This window comes from Phodopus roborovskii, unplaced genomic scaffold (genome assembly GCF_943737965.1).
Source record: "Phodopus roborovskii unplaced genomic scaffold, PHOROB, whole genome shotgun sequence".
NCBI classification, from domain to species: domain Eukaryota; kingdom Metazoa; phylum Chordata; class Mammalia; order Rodentia; family Cricetidae; genus Phodopus; species Phodopus roborovskii.
The window spans coordinates 46,688,401-46,711,057 of record NW_026126517.1 but is presented as its reverse complement, the minus strand read 5'-3'; the positions used below and the strand labels follow the sequence as shown (position 1 = coordinate 46,711,057).

Here is a 22,657-nt window from a genome sequence, read left to right as displayed (position 1 = left end):
TAACCTCTGCTCATAGCATTCTAGGGCTTTTCTGTCCCAGAGTTTCAAACTTCCACATTCTTTCTACAGACCAGTTCAAGAGGTCTAAGAGCTACATGGTCAGGTTTATCATACCTAAGGCTTCATTCCAGAGTACCAGTTTTCTGGCATAGCTCCCTTTCTCATTGCTGTAACAAAATACCTGACAAAAGCAACATAAGGTAGGGTTTGTTTTTGGTTTTTCTCACAGTTTGAAGGTACAGTCCATTAAGTTGGGGAGCACATGGCAGCTCTAGCCTGAAGTAACTAGTCACATTGCATTCATAGTCAGAAAGCAGAGAAAGATGACTGCTCAATTGGATTTCTCCTTTTTATTTAGTCCAAACACATAGCCTGTGGACTGCCACCCACATTCAGAGTGGGAGGGGCAGCTACCATGGCCTGGATTACTTTGTGGATATATGAGCTTTGAATTGATTCTGGAAGACAGATTCAAACATGTAATCACGTTTGGGTTTGGTTTTGTGGAAGACACTACAAATGCAAAAACAGTACAAAGAACATCAGCCTTCCAGTAGCTCAGGACATGGTAAGGAGGTGGACATAAAGAGTAATTGCAGCGCTAATGTGCTTAGGAAGTACAAGAAAAGAAAGGGGGGGGGAAAGGAGGTGGTGGGTAACTGGGAATAGGCTCTCAGGAGAAGGCTTCAGAGATGAGATGTACTGATCAAATCACAAGATTGAATGAGATAAGGCCTCTGGACAAAAGGGTACATTTGAAGAAAAATCACATAGTGTGTTTTGCTCACCTTCGAGTTTGGTTGAAATGCAGGGGACATGGGGAAAGACATAAATGAATATGCATGCTAATGAATTTGAAGATTGTTCTGTAGGTTTTGTTTTTGTTTTTTGCCTGTAGGCTATTTATGCCAACAAAAATCAGTCATCATTAATGATTGATAGGGAGATGGGTGAGAGAAACAATGCCAAGTAGTATTCTCAAGGTGAGCCAGGGTTTCTAGAGGTCAAAACTGTTTTCCTAATAATACAAAAATGTTATTTGCCTTTTGGACGTCAGCAGGGATTTCCAGATTTTTGTTGGATGGATGATTGAGGTTAAAAAGGAGAACAAAAGGGCACCTACTATACACAACACAGAGACAAAGTATTTGTCCAGTTACAATGTCTAAGAACTTGGGGGGGGGGGGTGCGCATGCTCATGTGCACTCTTACCTATGTGTGTTAAGTGTGGAGGTTGGGTGTATTTCTATATCACTCTCAATATTTCTTGTTGTTTTGGTTCATTTGGAGACAGGGTCTCTCAGTTGAATTTGTTCTTTCACTTAGACTGGGTTTGCCTGCCTACTTCACCACTCTTCAGTGCTAAGGAACAGAACTATGACACTGCCACTCAGTTTTTCCATTGGTGCCAGGAATCTAAACTCAGGTGCACTTTTTTTTCCGTGAGCCAATTGTCCCAGCCTCAAGTTTTTTTGTTTTGTTTTTCAAGTTTCTTTTCATAGTTAGCATTTTATTGTATAAAATAATGGGTTTTGCTATGACATTTCATGCATATACTAATTATATAGAAAATATTGGATTTCATTATAATATTTGTTTTTTGTTTTCAAGACAAAATCTAATATATCACAGCTTGGGCTCCAACTTGCTGTGTAGCCTGAGGATGAATTTTGAACTTCTGGTTCTCCTGCCTCAACTTCCAAAGTACTGGAATTACAAGCATGTGCCACCACTCCCAGTTTATATGGTTCTGGGGTTAACCAGGGCTTCATATATGCTAGGCAGACACCTGTCAACTGAGTTACATCTCTAGCTCTCATTATAGCATTTTCAAACATGTTTGTGGTGTGCTTTGATCATCTTCATCTGACTTCTTCTTTAGTGTGTATGGGTGTTTTTGCCTGCGTGCATATCTGTGCACTACATGCATGTCTGGTGCCCAGGAATCCAGAAAGGGGCACCAGTTCTCCTGGAACTGGGGTTTCTGACAGTTGTGAGACACCTTATGAGTGCTTGGTATTGAATCTCGGTCCTCTAGAAGAGCAGCCAGTGCTCTTAACTACTGAGCCTTCTCTTTCTAAACCTGAGGATTAGTTTCTTATTTTATAAAGAGCACTTATAAATGAGCAAGAAAAAAGCTGAACAATATGATGACAAAAGGAGAAAAAAAAAATCTTCACTGGGTAGTGATAACACACCTTAATCCCAGCCCTTGGGAGGCAGAGGCAGGTGGATCTCTGAGTTCGAGACCAGCCTGGTCTACAGTGTGAGTTCAAGGACAGCCAGAGCTACACAGAGAAACCCTGTCTTCAAAGAAGTAAGTAAATAAGGAGACAGAGAGAGACACACAGAGAGACAGAAAGAGAGAGAGATTTAAAGTTCAAATTGACATGTCCTGCTTTATCTCCTTGAAGTGAAACTCCATGTCTATGAGCATCTTTCCAGCAGTGACTACTTGCTGTTGCTACTTTCCAATGACATCTCCTCTCCTATGTGTTTTTCTCCTCCACAAATCCTTCATGTTAATTTCTGACTTATTCTGCCCTATCCTACCCCAAACCTGTAGAAGAATTGTAGCCACACTAATTTTTTCACGCTGTCTTTTCCTAAAGTAAGCACAAAACTCTTTTGAGGTTTTCCAAAACCTTATAAAAAAGGAAAAACAGATGGTGAGCCAAAGGTTTTATCTTAGCCTCTGCCTACTCTGTTTTAAATATAGATCTTGTAAGGGGAAATTAAAAACTTTACACAGTGGTGGAACCTTATCTAAATAGAAGATTTGAGGAACAGTTCTGAGGCTTCCTTTCCCACTTTCTCCCAAGAATTAGAAGTAGTATGTGTCTCTGGACTTGTGAGTAAAATAGCAGAGAACAGCATGGGTGGATGCCTGGGTTTTGATAGTATTCCTTCAGTGAAAAAGCCTTCCTTTTCCTTTTCCAATCATGCCTATGGAGGTCCAGGTAAAAGATATTTGATTTTTGAAAACATGTGGTACCAACAAACTAGGCCTTCGAATATAGTAATTTTGTTTCTACTTTGTTTTGGAATAGGGTGTTGCTATTTAGTCTCTGCATTTGAACTCTCAGTTCTCTGGGGAGTGCTACAATTACAAGTGTGCAGCAACATACCTGGCTTAAAGTCAACTTTGATGCTGTTCCCATTATTCTCCATTAAAAAAAAATACTTCTATGTATCTTTTTGGGGGGAGGGGTTGTTTTTCATGCATGTATGCATGTGTACCACATGTATGTCTAGTGCTGGGCCAGAAGAGGGCATCATAGTCCTTGGGACTGGAATTACATATGGTTGTAAACATAGATGTGAATGCTGCCAATGGAACGCCAGTAAGTGCTCTTAACCTTTGAACCACCTCTTCATCCACTTATTCTCTACTTTTATTTTTTAAGTTACTTTCATTTTATATGTGTGACTGTTTGGTTTATATGTATGTATGTGTACCATGGATGTGCCTGTGCCTTTGAAAGGCCAGAAGAGACCAGAAGGCATCAAATCCACTAGGACTACAGTTAGGCTGTTGTAAACTGCCATGTAGGTGCTGGAAATAGAACTTGGGTACTCTGAAGAAACAGCCAGTGATCTGGAGCCACTGAACTATCTTTCCAGTGCCTTATTCTCCACTTTTAATTGATTGAGTTGCTTTTTCTTTGTTTTGGTCTCAAATTTACTATGTACCTAAAATTGGTTCTGATCCTTCTCTGCCCTCCTCCTGGGAGTGGAATTACCGTTCTGGAGCACTGTGCACTGCTTGCTTTGGATGCTTTGTTTTTATTGTGTTAGGGATCTGATGACATTTTAAAAAATGAAAAAAATCTTATCTTACTGTAAGTTTGGAGCCTGTCTGAAAGACAAGATCAAACAAAACAAACAAACAAACGAAAAAGTGTGGGGCAACTACTCATTCTATTCTGGAGCCAAAAATGGCCTGGGAACACAAATTTAGGTTACCCAAAATCCCATGTTCTGATGTGGTAACAGTTTCATGAAATTATTAAAGTAATACAACAAATAATATTTCAAATACATTGGTGCAAACATCAGATAGGTGAGATATAGCAAAGTGAGGGGGTGAAGGAGGCTTGAAGAACTTCAGCTATGGGACTCAGATGCTATCTACTGGCTTTCTTAGGTTTTAGTTTAGTGGAAGCCAGCCAGTGGTCTGCCACATTAATTCCAACGATGTTAGGTCAGACAGAGGTGAGTGTCTGACCTAACAATTGTTGGCCAGTGGTGGCACAGCTTTAACCCTAGCACTTGGGAGGCAGAGGCAGGTGGATCTCTGTGAGTTGGAGGCCAGCCTGATCTACAGAGTGAGTTCTAGGACAGGCTCCAAAGCTACACAGAGAAGCCCTATCTTGAAAAACAAAAACAAAACAAACAAACAAAAGAAAAGTTTAACAATTACTTATGATAACTGATCTATCTTTCTTCTTCTTCTCCTTCTCCTTCTTCTTTATAATGCTGTTGTTTGTTTTTTGAGACAAGGTCAAGGGGCTCTTGCCAATCTGGAACTCACTGTGAATCAATGTGCCTCAAATGCCCAGTGTTGGAATCATCTATATAAGCTGCTCCTTATTTCTTAGTAATGTTGAGTTCTCCACATTTACTACTTCTCCATTCCCTTAAAATCTTAGCCTATCACTTTTAGGACATTTCTGTTTAAATTTTCAGTAGTATTTTAAACACCAGATTTTACTGTTTTCATTTTTGACATCTCTTGAGGCTACTTCTGATGTCAGTATACAGGTGATCATTTCTATTTTATATGCTTAGAACAGGGCATGATATGCAGTCTCCTCTTGGGAAGTCAAGACTATGTTCTGAAATTATATAGACTCCTAGGATTATAGAATGTATATGCTGAATTCATGTGTTCTTCAGGGTCTCCATCTTGTTCTTACCCTCTGCTCTTGGTGGCTGACATAGGACCTTGTGTATGGTGTATGTATGGTGAATGCAGCTCTACCACTGAGCTACAGCCCCAGCCTCTCTGGCTTCTTAATTTTACGGCATTGCAGAAATGAAAAAAAAAGGGGGGGGATTTCTTTTATCTTCTTTTTACATTTGGGAGGGTTCACTACAGTCCGTGTGTAGAGGTCAGAGGACAACCTACTTCTCCCCTCCATTATGTGGGTTCAGAGGTTGGAACTCAAATTGTCAGGTCATTGGGCTTGGTGGGAAGTTCCTTTACCTGCTGGACCATCATGTAGGCCCCTTAAGATAAATTACTTGTTCATGAAATCTTCTGGTGAATTTGTCACATTGAAACTGTCTTCAATAAGAGAATACATAATTCTTTTAAGTTGGCAAGAAGATTCAACAGGTAAAGGTGGCTTACTACCAAGCCTGACAATCTGAGTTTGACTCTGGCAAGTTGTCTTATGACCTCCACAAGTCTACCCAGATACATGTGTGCCCATATAGGTACAATCACTAAATAAATAAATATGAAAAAATGTAGAAACAAGAAAAATGAAAGGGATGGTGGCATACACCTTTAATCTCAGCATGCAGGAAGCAGAGGCAGGCGGATCTCTGTGAGTTTGAGGCCAGCCTGGTCTATATAGTGGGTTCTAGGCTAGCTAAGGCTATATAATGAGGCCTATCTTAATAATAACAACAATAATAAAAAAACAGTCTATGTATAAATGGCCCTTTCAGATTGCTAGATATATTCAGATATCAGCACTTCAAAAATGATACTGAAACACCTTGAAAAATACTGTATAATGATAGCTAAAATAGTCTAAAGCAAAAATTAGTACATTATCATGTAAAGAATTACTTCATGGGGCTATAGAGATAGCTAAGGGGTTCATAGCACTGGCTGTGGCCTGGAGAGATGGCTCAGAGGTTAGGATCACTGGCTGTTTTTCCCAAGGTCCCAAATTCAGTTCCTAGAAACCACGTGGCAGCATATGCACATGCAGACAGAGCACTGTGTACATAATAAATAAATAAATCTTAAAAAAAAAAAAAAGCACCAGCTGGTCTCCCAGAAGACCTGGTCCAATTCCTAGCACCTATGTGGCAGCTCACAACCACTATCTCCAGTAGGTCTGATGCTCTCTCCTGGCCTCCTCTGGTTTCTATGGGTACCAGGCATACAAATGGTACATAGACATACATGCAGGCAAAACACCCCCATACATATAAAATAAAATAATAAAAAATATTAAAACTAGTTAGTAATCATGTTAGGCTTTGTGTTTCATCAGTCTCTGTCAGAGAAATTAAACTTTCCTACTGTAGTACAAAAAAAAATGTGGAATATATTGAAATGTAGCCAAAGAATATATAAACAATGAGTAAAATACTCACCTTTTCCTTAGAATAACAGACAGCAAACCATAATTTGCAAGTGAACTTCAGTTTTAAAATTATATGTAGGAAGTGGGCTGCAGAGCTGGTTCAGCAGTTCAAAACACTCGCAGAGAACTCTTGCAAAGAACCTGTTTGATTTTCCACACCCAAATTAGGGCTCACAACTGCATATAACCCCAGATTCATGGGATCTAGTACCCATTTCTGACCCCTGGGTATGTGTACACACATGGCATATATATATATATATATATATATATGTGTGTGTGTGTGTGTGTGTGTGTGTGTGTGTGTGTGTGTGTAAAAAGTACATATTTTTTTAAAAAAACATATTGTTTAGGAGAATGGTTTATAAAGTACACTGAAATGGGGCATTGGACTAGACAGAAACTAGAATGCTGCCTGCAGCCAAAATTATTCTTTAGAATACATTGTTACAGAGACAAAAATCATTTAGAATAATAGGATGAGCAAGCCTCTGTGGCGTATCTTGTTTTTCAGTAAGTGATAAATCCAGAAGACAACTGGGCCCTAAGCATCGGCTGTCATATGTGCTTTCAGAGAGGCTAACACTGCTATGTCTTGCAACATTTTGGAAACTTGTTTTATCATTGATTAAAAATCTTTTAATATATCAGCCGGGCGGTGGTGGCACATGCCTTTAATGCCAGTACTTGGGAAGCAGAGGCAGGAGGATCTCTATGAGTTTGAGATCTATAAGAGCTAGTTCCAAGACAGTCTCCAAAGCCACAGAGAAACCCTGTCTTGAAAAACCAAAACCAAACAACCAACCAAACAAACAAAAAACAAAACAAACTCTTTTAATATGTCATTAACACATTTGATAGCATAAACTTAGAATACCTTCTTTAACAATTAGGGAGCTATTGAAGAAATTGATGATTTAAACAGTTTCCTTGGTTGAACAGAAAATAATGACTAATAATATATTTTCAGTTATGTTCTTCTATCATTGATATGGTAGTTATTTAGAATTTCCATCTTGAATATTTTTAAGACTTTCAAAACATTGTGTGTGTGTGTGTGTTTGCCTGTATGTATGTATATATGTATGTGCCCGGTGCCTTCAGAATCCAAAAGGAGGTATCTAATCTTCTAGAATCGGAGTTACAAGCAACTGTGAGCCACCATGTATGTGCTAGTGCTCTTAACTGCTGAGGCATCACTCCAGTCTCCTGAATATTTATTTTTCTTCTATTCTGTGAATGAAACAGTGTGATTGTAGATGTCAGAAAAAAAATATTTAGTAATTGTCCATGGTATATGTAACTCATCTGACAACCATTTGAAAATTTATTTTAGATCAGTGAGGTAGGTCAGTGGCTAAAAGCACTTGCTATACAATCTTAGCAACCTTAGTTTACAGCACCTCACAAGCTCTTACAGTCTCTCTACTATAAATCTTTCATAATCTCCAGGAGTAGCCATAATCTTGATTTTTGTTATTAGGCTTTGTTTTCTCATTTTCTGAAACAAGGTCTTGTGTCTTATATATGTATCATAGGCTGGCCTCACATTGATAACCAAAGGTGGCCTTGAACTCTCTTGATCCAACTGCCCCTGTCTCCCAAGTGCTAGGATTACAGGTGTATACTACTATGCCTGGCTATTTATTTATTTTGACAAGGTCTCTTTACATAGGCCAAGCTGTCAGCCTTCTCAGTGTTGGGATTACAGGTTTACTGTTTCTCATAGCAATTATATTAAATGGTAAAAACACATGGCTTTTCAGACCTCTCAATATCTTTATATGATTATCATTATAATTGTTACAATGACAAGACTTTGTTATACTTCATTTTAAAAACTATTATTTGTGTATGTGTGTATGAGATGTGAGTAAGGATTCATGTGTGTTTTGGTGTGCATATGTATCACAGTGTGTGTATGTATCACGGTGTGTATGTAAAGTCGGAGAACAACTATAAGAGTCATCCTGAGTTCCTGGAATCAAGCTCACTTATCAAGCACTTTTTGCCTGCTGAACTATTTTTTTCATCCATATTTGTATTTTTTGAGAAAGTCACTCTCTATAGCTTAAGCTGACTTAAAACTCATGGCCATCCTTCTACTGAGTACTGGAAGTACAGGCATGAGCCACATGCCTGGATGACTTTGTTATATAAGCATGAATATCAATGTATTTATGTAGAAGGTGTTTGTGTGTGTGCATGCACATGTATGCTTGTTTTTTGACTACAGGAAACAATTCAGTCATCAAAAACATTTCTTATAGAAATAATACTTTGTTTTTTCAGGTGAAACTTCCACCAATGATGGAAATCATAACTGCGGAACAGCTGATGGAATATTTAGGTCAGTGCCAAAGACTTGGTGATTTTGTATCTTTTACAAAATTAAATGAAGTTTTCAAAGCTGTTGTTTTACTGGTACTATTATATAATCTATTTTTAAAATTATAGTTCTGAATATGCTAATTAAAAATTTTACCAGTATGTTCCTATTCTTGACTGTTACAACATTCTTCCAACCATGATTAGAATCCTGAACTATAAATAAGAAGACTGGGCAAAATCCAGAGAATATCACACTAATTAATTAATCCCTGTAAATTGCAGAGTGAAAAAAGATACAAAAACTTTAGCATTAGAAAAATACTTTTTTAGCCAGGTGGTGGTGGCACAAGCCTTTAATCCCAGCACTCAGGAGGCAGAGACAGGCAGATCTCTGTGAGTTTGATGTCAGCCTGGTCTACAGAGCTAGCTCCAGGACAGCTAGGCCAGTTACACAGAAATCCTGTCTTGAAAAACAAAAACAAAAAAAGAAAAAAAGAAAAGGAAGGAAAGAAAGGAAGGAAGGAAGACCTTTTTAGAATTGTGTCAACTTGCATTAAAGTTGAAGGAGTTGGGCTGAATATGTAGCTCAGTGGTGGGGCATTTGGCTAGGATGAGTGAGATCCTTGATTTAATCAATAGAGTTGACAAACAAGTATAACAACACACACACACACACAAACACACACACACACACACACACACACACACACACACACACACACACCAAAACAAACAAGCAAAGAAAAAACTGAGGAGATGATATGAGATACTGCTACCCAAAGTGTAATTTGTGGGTCTGTGTCAATTTATAGTCTATTTCATCTGAAATGTTTTTTTGTTGAAGGAAGCAATGCATTGAATTGCATTCTCTCCCAGTCAGAACAGACTAGTAGGGTCTGTAGAGATGGCTCAGCAGTTATGAGCACTGGCTGTTCTTGCAGAGGACTTGTATTCAGTTTTCAGTACCCATAGTGTAGGGCAACTCCAGTTTTAGAGGAATTACCTCATCTTCCATAGGCACCAGGCATGTACATTGTACACATACATACATGTAGACAAACACTCATATACATATAATAAAAATAAATCTTTTTTAAAAGACAGGCTGGCTATATCAAATTGAGCTTGTCTAGAGAGAAGATGATAATTCATTGTACTATATACCTTTTGCAATTTGACAAACAACTTATATATATTATTACCAAATATCTTTATCCATATCTTTCTAGTATTTTTAGTGATTAAATTTTTATTTAAAAAAGATCTTTAGTCAAGGGATGTGAAGATGGATTGGTTGGTAGTAAACTGTTTACTGCACATGCATGAGGACCTGACTTTGGATTCCCTCAGTACTCATGTAAAGGCTGAGTGCAGCAGCATGTGCCTGTACTACATGAAAGGTAGAAGCAAGAGAATCTTTGATGTTTCCTGGTCAACCAATTGGTGAGCTGTCAGATTCAGTGAGAGATCTTAATATAAGAGATCAAAAAGTAAGGTGAAGGCCTGGAGAGATGGCATAGTGGTTAAAGGCACAGTTGCACTTGTAGCAAGTGCCTCATAACTGTCTGTAACTCCAGCTCAGGAGATCCAACACCTCTGGCCTCTGCAGGCACCTGCACTCACATGTACATGCACCCACATAGACACACACACATATATACATAATCAAAAATAAATCTTAACCAGATGTGGTGGCACACATCTTTAATTCCAGCACTCAGGAGGCAGAGGCAGGCAGATCTCTGAGTTCGAGGCCAGCCTAGTCTACATAGTAAGTTCCAGGACAGCCAAGACTACACAGAGAGACCCATCTCATAAAACAAGCAAGCAAACAAATAAATAAATTTTAAAAAATAAGGTAAAGTGATTGAGGAAGATACCACATGTCAAAGTCTGGCCTCCACATGTGAGCATTCACATGCATGTATACCCACATACACAGCATACACAAAATACTGCCAGCTACATTTAATGGTATTATGGTATATATCGGTAATCCCAGAACTTGGTAGGCTGAGGCAGAAGTAATCATGTGAGTTTGAGGTCAGTATAGGCTACAGAATAAGACTCAAAAGATAAATAGATAGCTGATAGTTTGTTTCAAGTGTTCCAGGCAACCAGCTGTCTGTGTGTGTGTGTGTGTGTGTGTGTGTGTGTGTGTGTAGGTGCAGCTTAAGTAATTGGAATTGGGACTTTTATAAAGCCTGTGGGGGAGGAAGGAGTGTATACATACATGCATACATACATACATATTCCATGTCCATTAATCCATATTTACAGGCTAGGGACCTCATAGTGGTAGATAAACTACTCTAAATACTTAGATATATGCAGATAAAGGCTAGATTAATGAACTTTAAACAGTGAAGATAATGCCATGGAGAGTACAAAAGGGTCAGGGAGATAAGTAGGAGATGGGCTCAAAATAATTGGATTCTGATCAGGTGGGTCCAGTTGGCTGATGTAGACTGACTTTTTGCTGGGAATGAGTTTTGACTTCAATGAGGACACTGGACACAGGATTGGCATGATCTGACTTTCACGAAAATGCTATAGCTGTTATAACACAGATAGCATATTGTCATAGTTGAATGTTTTTCTTTAAAAATCACAATTCCAGGGACTAGAAAGATGGCTCAGTGGTTTGATTCCCAGAACTAATGTCAGTTAGCTTCAGCTCCAGGGGATCCAACACCCCTCTCCTGGTTTTCGTGAGTACCCAAAAACATGGCAAATGCCCACACTAATACATACATATGCATATAAATAAAAATGAATCTTTTTGAAAAATCTAATATAATTTGGGAATCTTGATGCACACCTCCAATCCCAGCACTCTGGAGCAGAAGCAGGCAAACCTCTGAGTTTGAGGCCAGTATGATCTACAGAATGAATTTTATAACAGCCAGGGCTGCACAGAGAAACCCTATCTTGGAAAAAAAAGAAAAAGCCTTGAAGGAAGAAATGATATCTTGAGATGTTCATACCTAACTGAAAAGCAGTCTATCAGAGCAAGGGCAAGTCTTCACAGCTGTATGGGTTCAGCAGCCAACCCTGGATGATGGGAGGAAGCATTATTATAAGACTGGGACAAAACATACAGTATCACAATGCTATGCAAAAATGCTTCAAATCCAGAACCTGCACAACAGGACACAAAATGTGGCCTTTTAACACAGGAACTTGGGCAAGACAGGGGATCCATGCAATCTCACCTATTCTGATGTAAGCCTCATGTGCTTGGCTGTTTTACCACTAGTTATTCCAAGATAAAGATGGAAATATTTTCTATCTAAACAACCCACTACAGGTTTAACTCATGTTATACCCAGTGAGACCTAGAACCAGTCTTCCATTGGCTCTCTCCAGTTCTTTCTTCCACCTCATGGGTTCTTAGACTTGTTTTCTCTGTCATGTCTCAAAGGTCTTAGGTGCTTTGGCCATGTTCCTAAACTCATGGACTCAGTGATCCTTTTGCCTTGGCCACCCACATTCTGGCAAGAGAGGCATCAGCACAGTACCAGCATGACAGTGTTTGAGATTACTTTTACTATTTTTTATCAGCAAATGTATTTACTGAGCAAGATACCCCATGGAGGTGTTTGGAAGTAACAATGGTCATCAGTGTAGCTACACAAGTGACTTCCACTGCATAAATATTAAAAGAGTATTTCACTTGGAAAAAAGTAAATAATTAACACATTTTGGTATGTTGACTTGTTTCTTAGCTAATAAAGCCATCGAGAAATAGGACATATCACAGAGAATTTTGATAGGGAGAAAGAAAAAACATGATGAAGAAGTACCTAGTGCTGGCAAGATTGCTTAGCAGGTAATATGCTCTTGATGAATAAGCCCAATGACCTGAATTGAATCTCCCAGAACCCACAGTGGAAGAAGAGAATCAACTTCTGAAAGTTGTCCTCTGGCTTCCTCTTGTGTCCCATGGCATGTGCACACACACACACACACACACACACACACTATTGTGAGATAAAAGAAAAATCTACAACCAAGGTAGCTAGAGGTTTTGGGGTCATGGGCTTTAGCTGCTAGGAATGGCATAAAGTAATCCAGAAGAGAGGGAGAAGGAATGGGATCAAAATGAACAGAGTCTATGTAAAATCATCTACTTAGGATCAGTCCAGTCAGAACAAGTGGCATAAGATCCTAAGCTAGTTGGATTGTCTCCTCTTGAGATTACTCTAGTTCTCTGAAGGAGCTAGAGATATTGTATATTAAATAGCATATTGGGGGCGGTGCATGCACACTTTTGGGAAGGGGTACCATGGATCAAACAAGTCATCAGGCTTGTGGGCAAAGTGCTTTTACCTGCTGAGCCTTCTCAACAGCATGGAATATTAAAATACTTGAGTTAACGTGCAAGCAGTAGTGAAAAGATTATAAGAGAAACCATTAGTTGCTTTCCAAACATCTAGGTGAGATACCCCAAAGGATGGGAATTTTGTGTGTATTTGTGTGTGTGTACATGTATACATGTGTATGGCACACATAACTGTATGCCAGAAGACAAATTCAGGTGTCATTCCTCAGACACTGTCTTTTTTGTTTGTTTTTGAGACTGAATGCTTCACTGGCCTGAAGCTTGCCAAGTAGGCTAGGCTGGCCAGTAAACCCCAAGAATCCCCATCCCTGCCTCACTAGTGCTCAGATAACAAGCATGCACATTCAGCTTTTGAAATTTTTTGTGTTTTTCTTTACTTACTTGATTTTGAGGTAAGATTTTGCTACATAACCCAAGTTGCTCTCTAGCTCAAAATCCCCCTGCCTCAGCCTGCAAATGCTTGGATTACAGGTGTAATCCACACCCAATAAAAATGAGAATTTTGCTTGGCAAGGTTGAAGGAAAAGCAAATGAGTTTCATTTTAGAAATCTCTGCTTGTACGTAAGAAGGTGGCCAAAATGCAGCTGTAGCTTGTTCAAGTATTTGGCATAGAGAAAGTAACATAGCATGTAGATGCTTAGGCAGCGTTAAAAAGTCTAATAAAAAAGGAGAACAAGGAAACAGATACCTTGATAGAGGGAGCCATTATGGGGTTAATGAGAAACCTGGCACTAGGGAAATTTCCAGGAATCCATACAGATGATCCTCAACTAAGAATCTAAGCAATAAAGTGGAGAGGCTACCTTAAATGCCCTTTCCCTATAATGAGGTTGATGACTTCTTTAAATGCCATCATAGAGCCTTCATTCAGTCGATGATGGAAGCAGAAGCAGAGATTAAGTGCTAAGCACTGAGCCAAACTCCTGGAATCCAGTTGTAGAGAGGGAGGAGTGATGAGCAAAGGGATCAAGATCATGTTAAGGAAACCCACAGAAACAGCTGACCTGAGCACGTGGGAGCTCACAGACTCCAGATTGACAGCTGGGGAACCTGCATAAGACCAAATTAGGGCCCCTGAATGTGGGTGTCAGTTGGGGGGCTTGGGCAGTCTTTGACACTGCTGGTAGTGGACCAGTATTTGTGCCTAGTACATGAACATGCTTTTTTGGAGCCCATGTCCCTATGGAAGGATACTTTCTCAGCCTAGATGCAAGGGGGAGGGCCTCTGTCTTGCCCCAAATGATGTGACTTTGATGATCCCTGAGGAATGGACTGGAGTGGGATGGGGAGATGTTAGGGGAGTGGGAAGAGAGGAGAGGGAGAGGGAACTGGGATTGGTATGTAACATAGGATTGTTTTTAATTTAAATAAAAATTGATTTTAAAAAGAAGCCTAATAAAATGGGAACTAGGTGAATGAGGTGGTACATACCAACAAAAATGAGATGGAAAATACAGACACAGCAAATTAAGACATTTGCTGCCAAGCCTGATGATCTCAAATTGAGTCTTGGGCCCCAAGTGGTGGAAGAAAGAACTGACTCCTGCAACTTGTCCTCTAATCTCCACACATCTCATCCCACATAAATGTTGTTTGCTTTTAAGATCTTACACAAGTCTAGGATGTATGTTGTGACTACAACCATCCCCAGTAGTATGACGATGAGACAAGTATAGTAAAAGACAAGTAAATAAAAGTAGTAGGGATGATAGACTTATTGGGCTTTTTAAAAATTATCCTTTGAAAGCCCGGCATTGGTGGTACATATCTTTAATCCCAGCACTTGGGAGGCAGAGACAGGCAGATCGCTCTGAGTTCAAGGCTAGCCAGGCCTACTGATCGAGTTCTAGGACAAGCTCCAAAGCTACACAGAGAAATCCTGTATTGAAAAACAACAAAAACAAAACAAAACAAAACAAAATATCCTTTGAATACAAATAAACTATAAAAACAGACCAGTATTAAAACATTTTAATTTTTACTACAGTTAACTATGTCTTCTTTTCCAAGATCATCAGGGATAAACTAACTAGTACTTGCCAGATTCTATCCTAATGTAAATATTGGGTTTTGTTTGCTAATTTTCAGTTGCCTAGAACAGCTTCTTAGTAACAAATTCTGATTGGAGACTTTCTTTGAAATTTTTTCAATGTGCACTGATATTTCAGAGGCTCTGACTTATTCTTCTACTCTCCTAGTTAGCCTATGCCAGTATACTCTTCTGAAAGCATCAGTTTCATCCTCCATCCATCTTAAAATCTCAAGAGTGTGGGATATGCTTCAGTGGTAAGCCATTGTCTAGCAAGTATGAGGTACTAGATCTTACCCTCCACAGTAGAAAAAGTAAATAAACATAAACATAGATATGTGCACTTATATACATCCCTATGGTCTATTATAGGCAACCACACATTATATAACTTAGGATTTTTTTATAACCTTGTTAGTTACCAGCCATATTTTCTTCTAAAACAAATCTGACATATTCATCTTTTAAAAACCCCACTCATTGACTCAGCTGTTTGACAGGGTCCTTGCACATGCTTGAAAAGCATTCTGTTGCCCAGCTGCAGTGCCAACCCTCTTTCCCTTCAGAGTGCTTGTTCACCTACCAGTTCAGGTCCCAGCATCCATGTCAGATGGCTTGCAGCTTCCTGTAACTCCAGATCTGATACTTCTTCTGGCCTCTGCAGGCACCCATGTTCATATGCCTGTATCTACAAATAACATTTTTCGAACTTTAAGTGTGTGTGTGTGTGTGTTTGTGTGTGTACTTGTGCATTCACACACATACATGTGTTCAAGAGTACAGTGCCTATGGAGGCCAGAAGATGGCATTGGATCCCCTGTGGCTGGAGTTACAGGCAGTTATGAGCTTTTTCAGTCCTCTGCAATACTAGTATATGCTCTTAACTGCTGAGCTATCTTTCCAGCCATCTCACACATAATATTAAAAATAAATCTTTTAAGAAAGCAAAAATATTGAGAGAACAAAAAAAAAATCCCAAAAAGAAAGAAAAGAAATACTTCTGTTTTGTGACACAAGGTTGCCATGTAATCCAGGCTGTCCTATGTCATCTCTAGGCTCCAGAGCTGTGGAAAAGAAGCACCTTTTATGTAAATGTTTTTAAAATAAGTACAGACACTATAGTGTGATAATATAGATAAAAGTATACTCTTAAGAGATAATTTATTTTCATATCTAAAACTGAAAGGTGCTTTCTTAGAAGATTAATTTCTTCTTTTTAAAAAGATCTGATTATAAGGGCTATAGGTTTTGTTCAGTGGTAGAATATACCGTAGCACTCAACAAAGTTCTGGGTTTGCTCTCCAATGCATCCACACACACCATCAATCAGATTCTTATATTACAAATTCTTCCTAAACTATATGGTTCTAGCATTGTGTGCCTAGTACACTAGGTATCTTGTGCTTTATAATAAATCATCCCAAACAATAATAATTTATTTAACAGTATCTTTGGGTCCGGAATCTGGGTGACAGCTTCATTCAAGGTCTTAGGAGGCTGAAGACACAGTGCCCACAAGAACTGCCACTTCAGGTGAAAGTGTAACTATGGAGAATTGATAGCCATTGACACATTCAGTTGATGGCAGGACTCAGTTTCTCTTGAGTTGTGGTAATAAAGCCCTTAGTTATCTGATGACTGTTGGCTGGAAGCCTCCTGCCATAGGAAGCTCTTTATAAGGAGCTTCCCAACATGGGAGCTAGCTGTCTTCAGAGTAAGCAGTAGAGAGCACAACAATAAAAGCTACAGTATTTTCTAATTATATAAGTGACATCTCATTACTCTGAAATTCTATTCATTGAAGTAAATCAGGCAGGTGTGGTAGAACCCACTTATAATCCCAGCACTGGAGAGGCTGAGGCAGGAGAATCATGATTTCAAGGCTAGCCTGTGCTACAAAGATGACCCTGTCTAAAGAACATAGAAAAAACACAAAAGATAATGAGTCAGTAAATACGTTCTATATGGAAGGATATATAAAAAGGTATAAGTATAAAGAGAGTCTTGCCATTAGTCCCCAAGCATTATTGTGGTGATATTTTGCTTATGATCTAATAAAGCTTGCCTGAAGATCAGAATGCAAAATTCACCATAGCCATAGAGGCCATGCAGTGATGGTACACACTTTTAGTCCCAGCAGCCACACTAGTTAGCCATAGAAGCTTGGTGGTGGTGGTGCACGCCTTTAATCCCAGCACTAGAAAGGATTATAAGACAAGAGCTCAGGGTCTCAGTCTATATTCAGTCTGCAGTCATGTTGAGGACAGGATCACACCAACCTTGGTAGAATTAAGAACTCTCTAGTGCAATGGGTGGTTGTGGCATGCACCTTTAATCCCAGCACTCAGGAGGCAGAGATAGGTGGATCTGTGTTAGTTTGAGGCCAGCCTAGTCTACAGACTGAGTTCCAGGACAGCCAGAGCTACACACAGAGAAACCCTGTCTCAAAAGAAAAGGAGAGAGAGAGAGAGAGAGAGAGAGAGAGAGAGAGAGAGAGAGAGAAGAAAATAACATCTATAGTGGTTGGGGGCTTTGTTTTTCTGATCTTCAGGTAAGTTTTATTAGATCATAAGCAAAATATTACCACACACATCTCATATAATGTTCTACAGACCAACTCCAACTAACAAGTAACATGGTAGCTAAGGAAAACACACCCAGTCTTTCATCAAAATAAACACAGAACACAAATGAAATACAGGAATCAAGCAGACCACTCACACTCTCACATTATCCAAATAAATATCATATATAATTTGCTGACAACATCAAAACTTCAACCTAACCTGGTTTCATGGTACATGTATGAAATCCTAGCATTGAGAATATTATAAATTTGAGGCAGCCTGGACTAAATAAAAAGCATTTCAAATATGAAACCCAGAGTTCATTCCCTAGTACAAACAAAACAATCTGTATAGCTTAAAAATTAAATATTTCTTGCTAGGTAGTGCTAGCACATGCCTTTAATCCCAGCACTAGGGAAGCAGAGGCAGGCGGATCTATGTGGGTTTGAGGCCAGCCTGTTCTACAGAGCAAGTTCCAGAACAGGCTCCAAAGCTACTCATAGAAACCCTGTATCAAAAGCAAACAAGCAAACAAAAATTAAATACGCTATTCCATAAAGCAATTATTTTAGCACATTAAAGTTCTCCTGTATAAGTAAAATAAAGTCATTGCAGTTATAATTGTCTTAAAATAAAGATTGTTGTCATAGGAATTCTTTTGCTTTCAGAGTTGCAAAGCTTAGATAATATTTGGTGTAGTCTTTATAAGCTTATTTCAAAGTCAAAAGTAAAGGTTATAGTAAAGTAGTTTTGTTAACTTGTTAGCTATTTGAGTAAGAAGCTAGTTTCATATCTTATTGTTTCTATCAAAATAAATTCCACTTAAAATGAAAGATTTAGCCAGGCAGTGGTGGTGCAGGCATTTAATCCCAACATTTGGGAGGCAGAGGCAGGTGAATCTCTATGAGTTCGAAACTAGTCTGGTCTACTGACAGGACAGGCTCCAAAGCTACAGGGAAATCCTGTTTTGAAAAACAAAAACAATAAAATGAAAGATTTAAACATTTAGAAGGAGGCACACAAAGGTTAAAGAAAGCATAAGTATTTATTTGTAAACTCTAAACCAGTGGAGATCCTTCTGAACATAGCATCCAATCCAGAATATGCATAGCTATTTCCATTCTTGAAAAAAACAAACAATAACAAACTGTCATAAAGTATAAAAAATATCCCTCTAGGAAAATATGTTTACTAAATATATCACAAGGATTATGCTAATTCCTCTCATTCTGAAAGAGCGATAAGGTCAATGAGATGACTTAGTGAGTGAAGGAAGCACCTGCCATCAAACCTAACCACCTAAATTCAGTCTCCAAGACACATACATATACACACATGCACTAAATTAATACAAAAATATAAATGTGGTAAAAATGTAAAAGATTTTATAACTCAAAATGATAACAAATACACTGATCATTTAAAGAAAAGGGCATTTTCAGTTAATTTCACAGGCAATATGTATACTGAGGCTGTAGTTCAGTGGTAGAACACATATGCTTGGGCATGTTCAAGGCCCTAGGCTCAATATACAAGAACTCCACAATCTTTATATAAAAATAATATATGCCATGTATGGCATCGCATGTCTTTATCCCTAGCTTTTGGGAGGCAGAAGCAGGTGGATCTCTGTGAATTCCTGGCCACTCAAGGCTACATAGTGAGACCTTGTCTTAAAAATCAAGAACAATGGCTATGCTTCCAGGAGACCCAATTCAAGTATACCCACCTGGAGACAGCTCACAACTGTCTGTTGCTCCAATCCAAGGGGATTTGACACCCTCTTCTGGCCTCTGAGGTATACACATGACACACAGACATACCAGCAGGCAAAACATCCATACATATAAATAAAATTTTAAGAAATATGTTTGTGTGTGTGAGTGTGTGTGTGTGTGTACATACAGAGATAGATACATATAAAATTGTACTTCCCATTTTTAAAGATGCCACTTATATTGAAAAGTTATATATGCATTAAAAATGATATCAGTGACAAGGGTGCTATCCATCAGCTTCTGCCTCCCAAGAGCTAGAAATAAAAGATTGGTATACATCAGTAAAGATTTTTAAACACTGGTAGCATCTATGGGTTTTGAGATTATTGGGGAAGTAGTTAAATTATTTATAGCAGTTGAAGTTGGTGCATTCTTTGGGATGCTATAGGTCATAGAAAGATGCTCAAATATGTTGTAAAATGGAAAATAAAAAACAAGATTCAAATTGGGCCTGATGGCATAGGGCTGTAAATCTAGTTATTCAAGAAGCTGAGGCAGGAAGATCTCTAGGACAAGGCCAACCTGGGTACAGAGCAAGGTCAAGCCAAACTGGGCAACTGAGTGAGACTTTGTCTCAAAGACTGAAGGAAGTGGAGCTGGAGAAGTGGCTCAGTGGTTAAAAGCACTTCCTGCTCTTGCAGAGGACATAGATCTAATTCCCAGTGCCCACATGACAGTGCCCACATGCCCTGTAACCACAATTGCAGGGATGCCAATACCCTCTTCTTGGCTCCAGGAACACTTATCATACACAGATGTGCATGCAGGAAACACACACACACAGTTATATATATAGTTATATAGTTAAAAAGGGCTGGAGATAAAGTTCTACTTGCTTGCCATGAATAGAGCCCTGGATTCAATTCATACTACCACAAAAAGGAAGAAAGGAAGAGAGGTAAGGGAAAGTTCATGAGTATTATATGTGTTCCTTGAAAACTATGTAAGGCAAAACTTTAACTTCCTCTGGGTAGAACTGAGGGGTCAGACTTTATAAGCTACCTGTTGCTGCAATGTCATGCTGGACTGGAACTCACAGAGTTCCTCTGCCTCCCAAGTGCTGGGATTAAAGGCATGTGTCACCAATGCCCAGCCAGAAAGAGTATTTTTTTAAAGGCAATTTATAATTTCTTTTTACAGGTGACTACATGCTTGAGGCAAAGCCAAAAGAAATTTCAGAAATTCAACGTGTAAATTATGAACAGGTAATAAACATATTTTTATATTAAAATGTATAATTTTGCATTATGAATATACACAATGATCATTGTCTGTGGTTTGAAACTTTTTCTATACAGGACTGGAGAGTAAATTTTTTTTGTTGTTGTTGTTGTTGTTTGTTTGGATTTTTAATTTTACATATCAATCCCAGTTCCCTCTTTCTCCCACCCTCCTATACCCCTCATCCCCCCCATCCCATCCCCCATCCACTCCCCAGGAAGGGTTAGGCCTTCCAAGAGGGATCAAAATCTGTCAAGTCATTTGGGGTAGGACCTAGGCCCTCCCTCGTGTCTCTAAGCTAAGGAATATTCCTCCATGGGGAATGTGCTCCTGAAATCCTTTCACGCACCAGAGATACAGCCTGGTTTCAGTTTCAGAGGTCCCATAGACTGACCAGGCCTCCTAACTGAGACACACATTCAGGGGGTCTGGGTTGGTCCTATGCTGGTTTCCCAGCTATTAGTCTGGGGTCCATGAGCTCCCCCTTTTCAGGTCAGCTATCTCTATGGGTTTCTGCAGCCTGGTCTTGACCCCTTTGCTCATCACTTCTCCCTCTCTGTAACTAGATTCCAGAAGGTTCAGCTTAGTGTTTAGCTGTGGGTATTCGTTTCTGCTTCCATCAGCTACTGGATAAAATCTCTAGGATGACCTATAAGGTAGTCATCAATCTCATTATCAGGGAAGGGCATTTAAGGTAGCCTCTCCACTATTGCTCAGATTGTTAGTTGGGGTCATCCTTGTAGGTCTCTGGACATTTCCCTAGTGCCAGATTTCAACCTATAATGGCTCCCTCTATTATGATATCACTTTTCTTGCTCTCCTCTATTCCACCCCCAACTCAATCTTGCTGCTCCCTCATGTTCTCCTCTCCCCTCCTCTTCTCCCCTTCTCTTTCTCCTAATTCCCTCTCCACTCATTGCACCCACCCCACCCCGCTCCCATTTTGCTCAGGAGATCTTGTCCCTTTCCCCTTCTGTGAGGGAACATGTAGGTCTCTCTAAGGGTCCTCCTTGTTTCCTAGCTTCTCTGGTGGTATGAATTATAAGCTGGTTATCCTTTGCTATATGTCTAAAATCGATATATGAGTGAGTACATATCATGTTTGTCTTTTTGTGACTGGGTTACCTCACTCAGGATGGTTTCTGCTAGTTCCATCCATTTGCCTTCGAATTTCAAAATTCCATTGTTTTTTTTTCCCTCTGAGTAGTACTCCATTGTGTAAATATACCACATTTTCTTTATCCATTCTTCATTTGAGGGGCATCTAGGTTATTTCCAGGTTCTAGCTATTACACATAGTGCTATGAACATAGTTGAACAGATATCTTTTTTGCATGGATGTGCATTTTTTGGGTATATGTCTAAGGGTGGAATTGGATCCTGTGGTAAACTGAGTCCCAGTTTCCTGAGGAATGGCCATACTGATCTCCAAAATGGCTTTGCATTTTGCACTCCCACCAGCAGTGGAGGAGTGTTCCCCTCTCCACATCTTCTCTACCATAAACTGTCATTGGTGTTTCCGATTTTAGCCGTTGTGACAGGAGTAAGATGGTATCTCAGAGTTGCCTTGATTTGCATTTCTCTGATGTTTAGCACTTTCTTAAGTGTCTTTCAGTCATTTTTGGATTTCTCTATTGAGAATTCTCTATTCAGTTTTGTACCTAACTTTTTAATTGGATTATTTGGTGTTTTGGTGACAAGCTTCTTGAGTTCTTTATGTATTTTGGAGATCAGCCCCCTGTCAGATGTGGGGTTGGTGAATATCTTTTCCGCTTCTGTGGGCTGCCATTTTTTCTTGTTGACTGTGTTCTTTGCCTTACAGAAGCTTCTCAGTTTTAGGAGGTCCCATTTATTAATTGTCAAATTCAGTATCTGTGCTACTGGTGTTATGTTCAGGAAGGAGTCTCTTGTACCAATTCATTCAAAGGTACTTCCCACTTTCTTTTCTAAGAGGTTCATTGTGGCTGGATTTATGTTGAGGTCACTACTGGTGTTATGTTCAGGAAGGAGTCTCTTGTACCAATTCGTTCTTTTCTAAAAGGGTCAGTGTGGCTGG

General features: G+C 39.2%; 1 protein-coding gene across 1 annotated transcript in view; it reads left to right on the top strand.

The window, feature by feature from the left end:
- Mindy2 (MINDY lysine 48 deubiquitinase 2) overlaps positions 1 to 22,657 on the top strand; it is a 59,447-nt gene that overhangs the window by 2,145 nt on the left and 34,645 nt on the right. The window contains exons 2-3 of the mRNA XM_051197909.1: positions 8,622 to 8,679; positions 20,521 to 20,585. Of these exons, the coding sequence (XP_051053866.1) occupies positions 8,622 to 8,679; positions 20,521 to 20,585 (123 nt within the window). The remainder of the gene's footprint in view (positions 1 to 8,621; positions 8,680 to 20,520; positions 20,586 to 22,657) is intronic.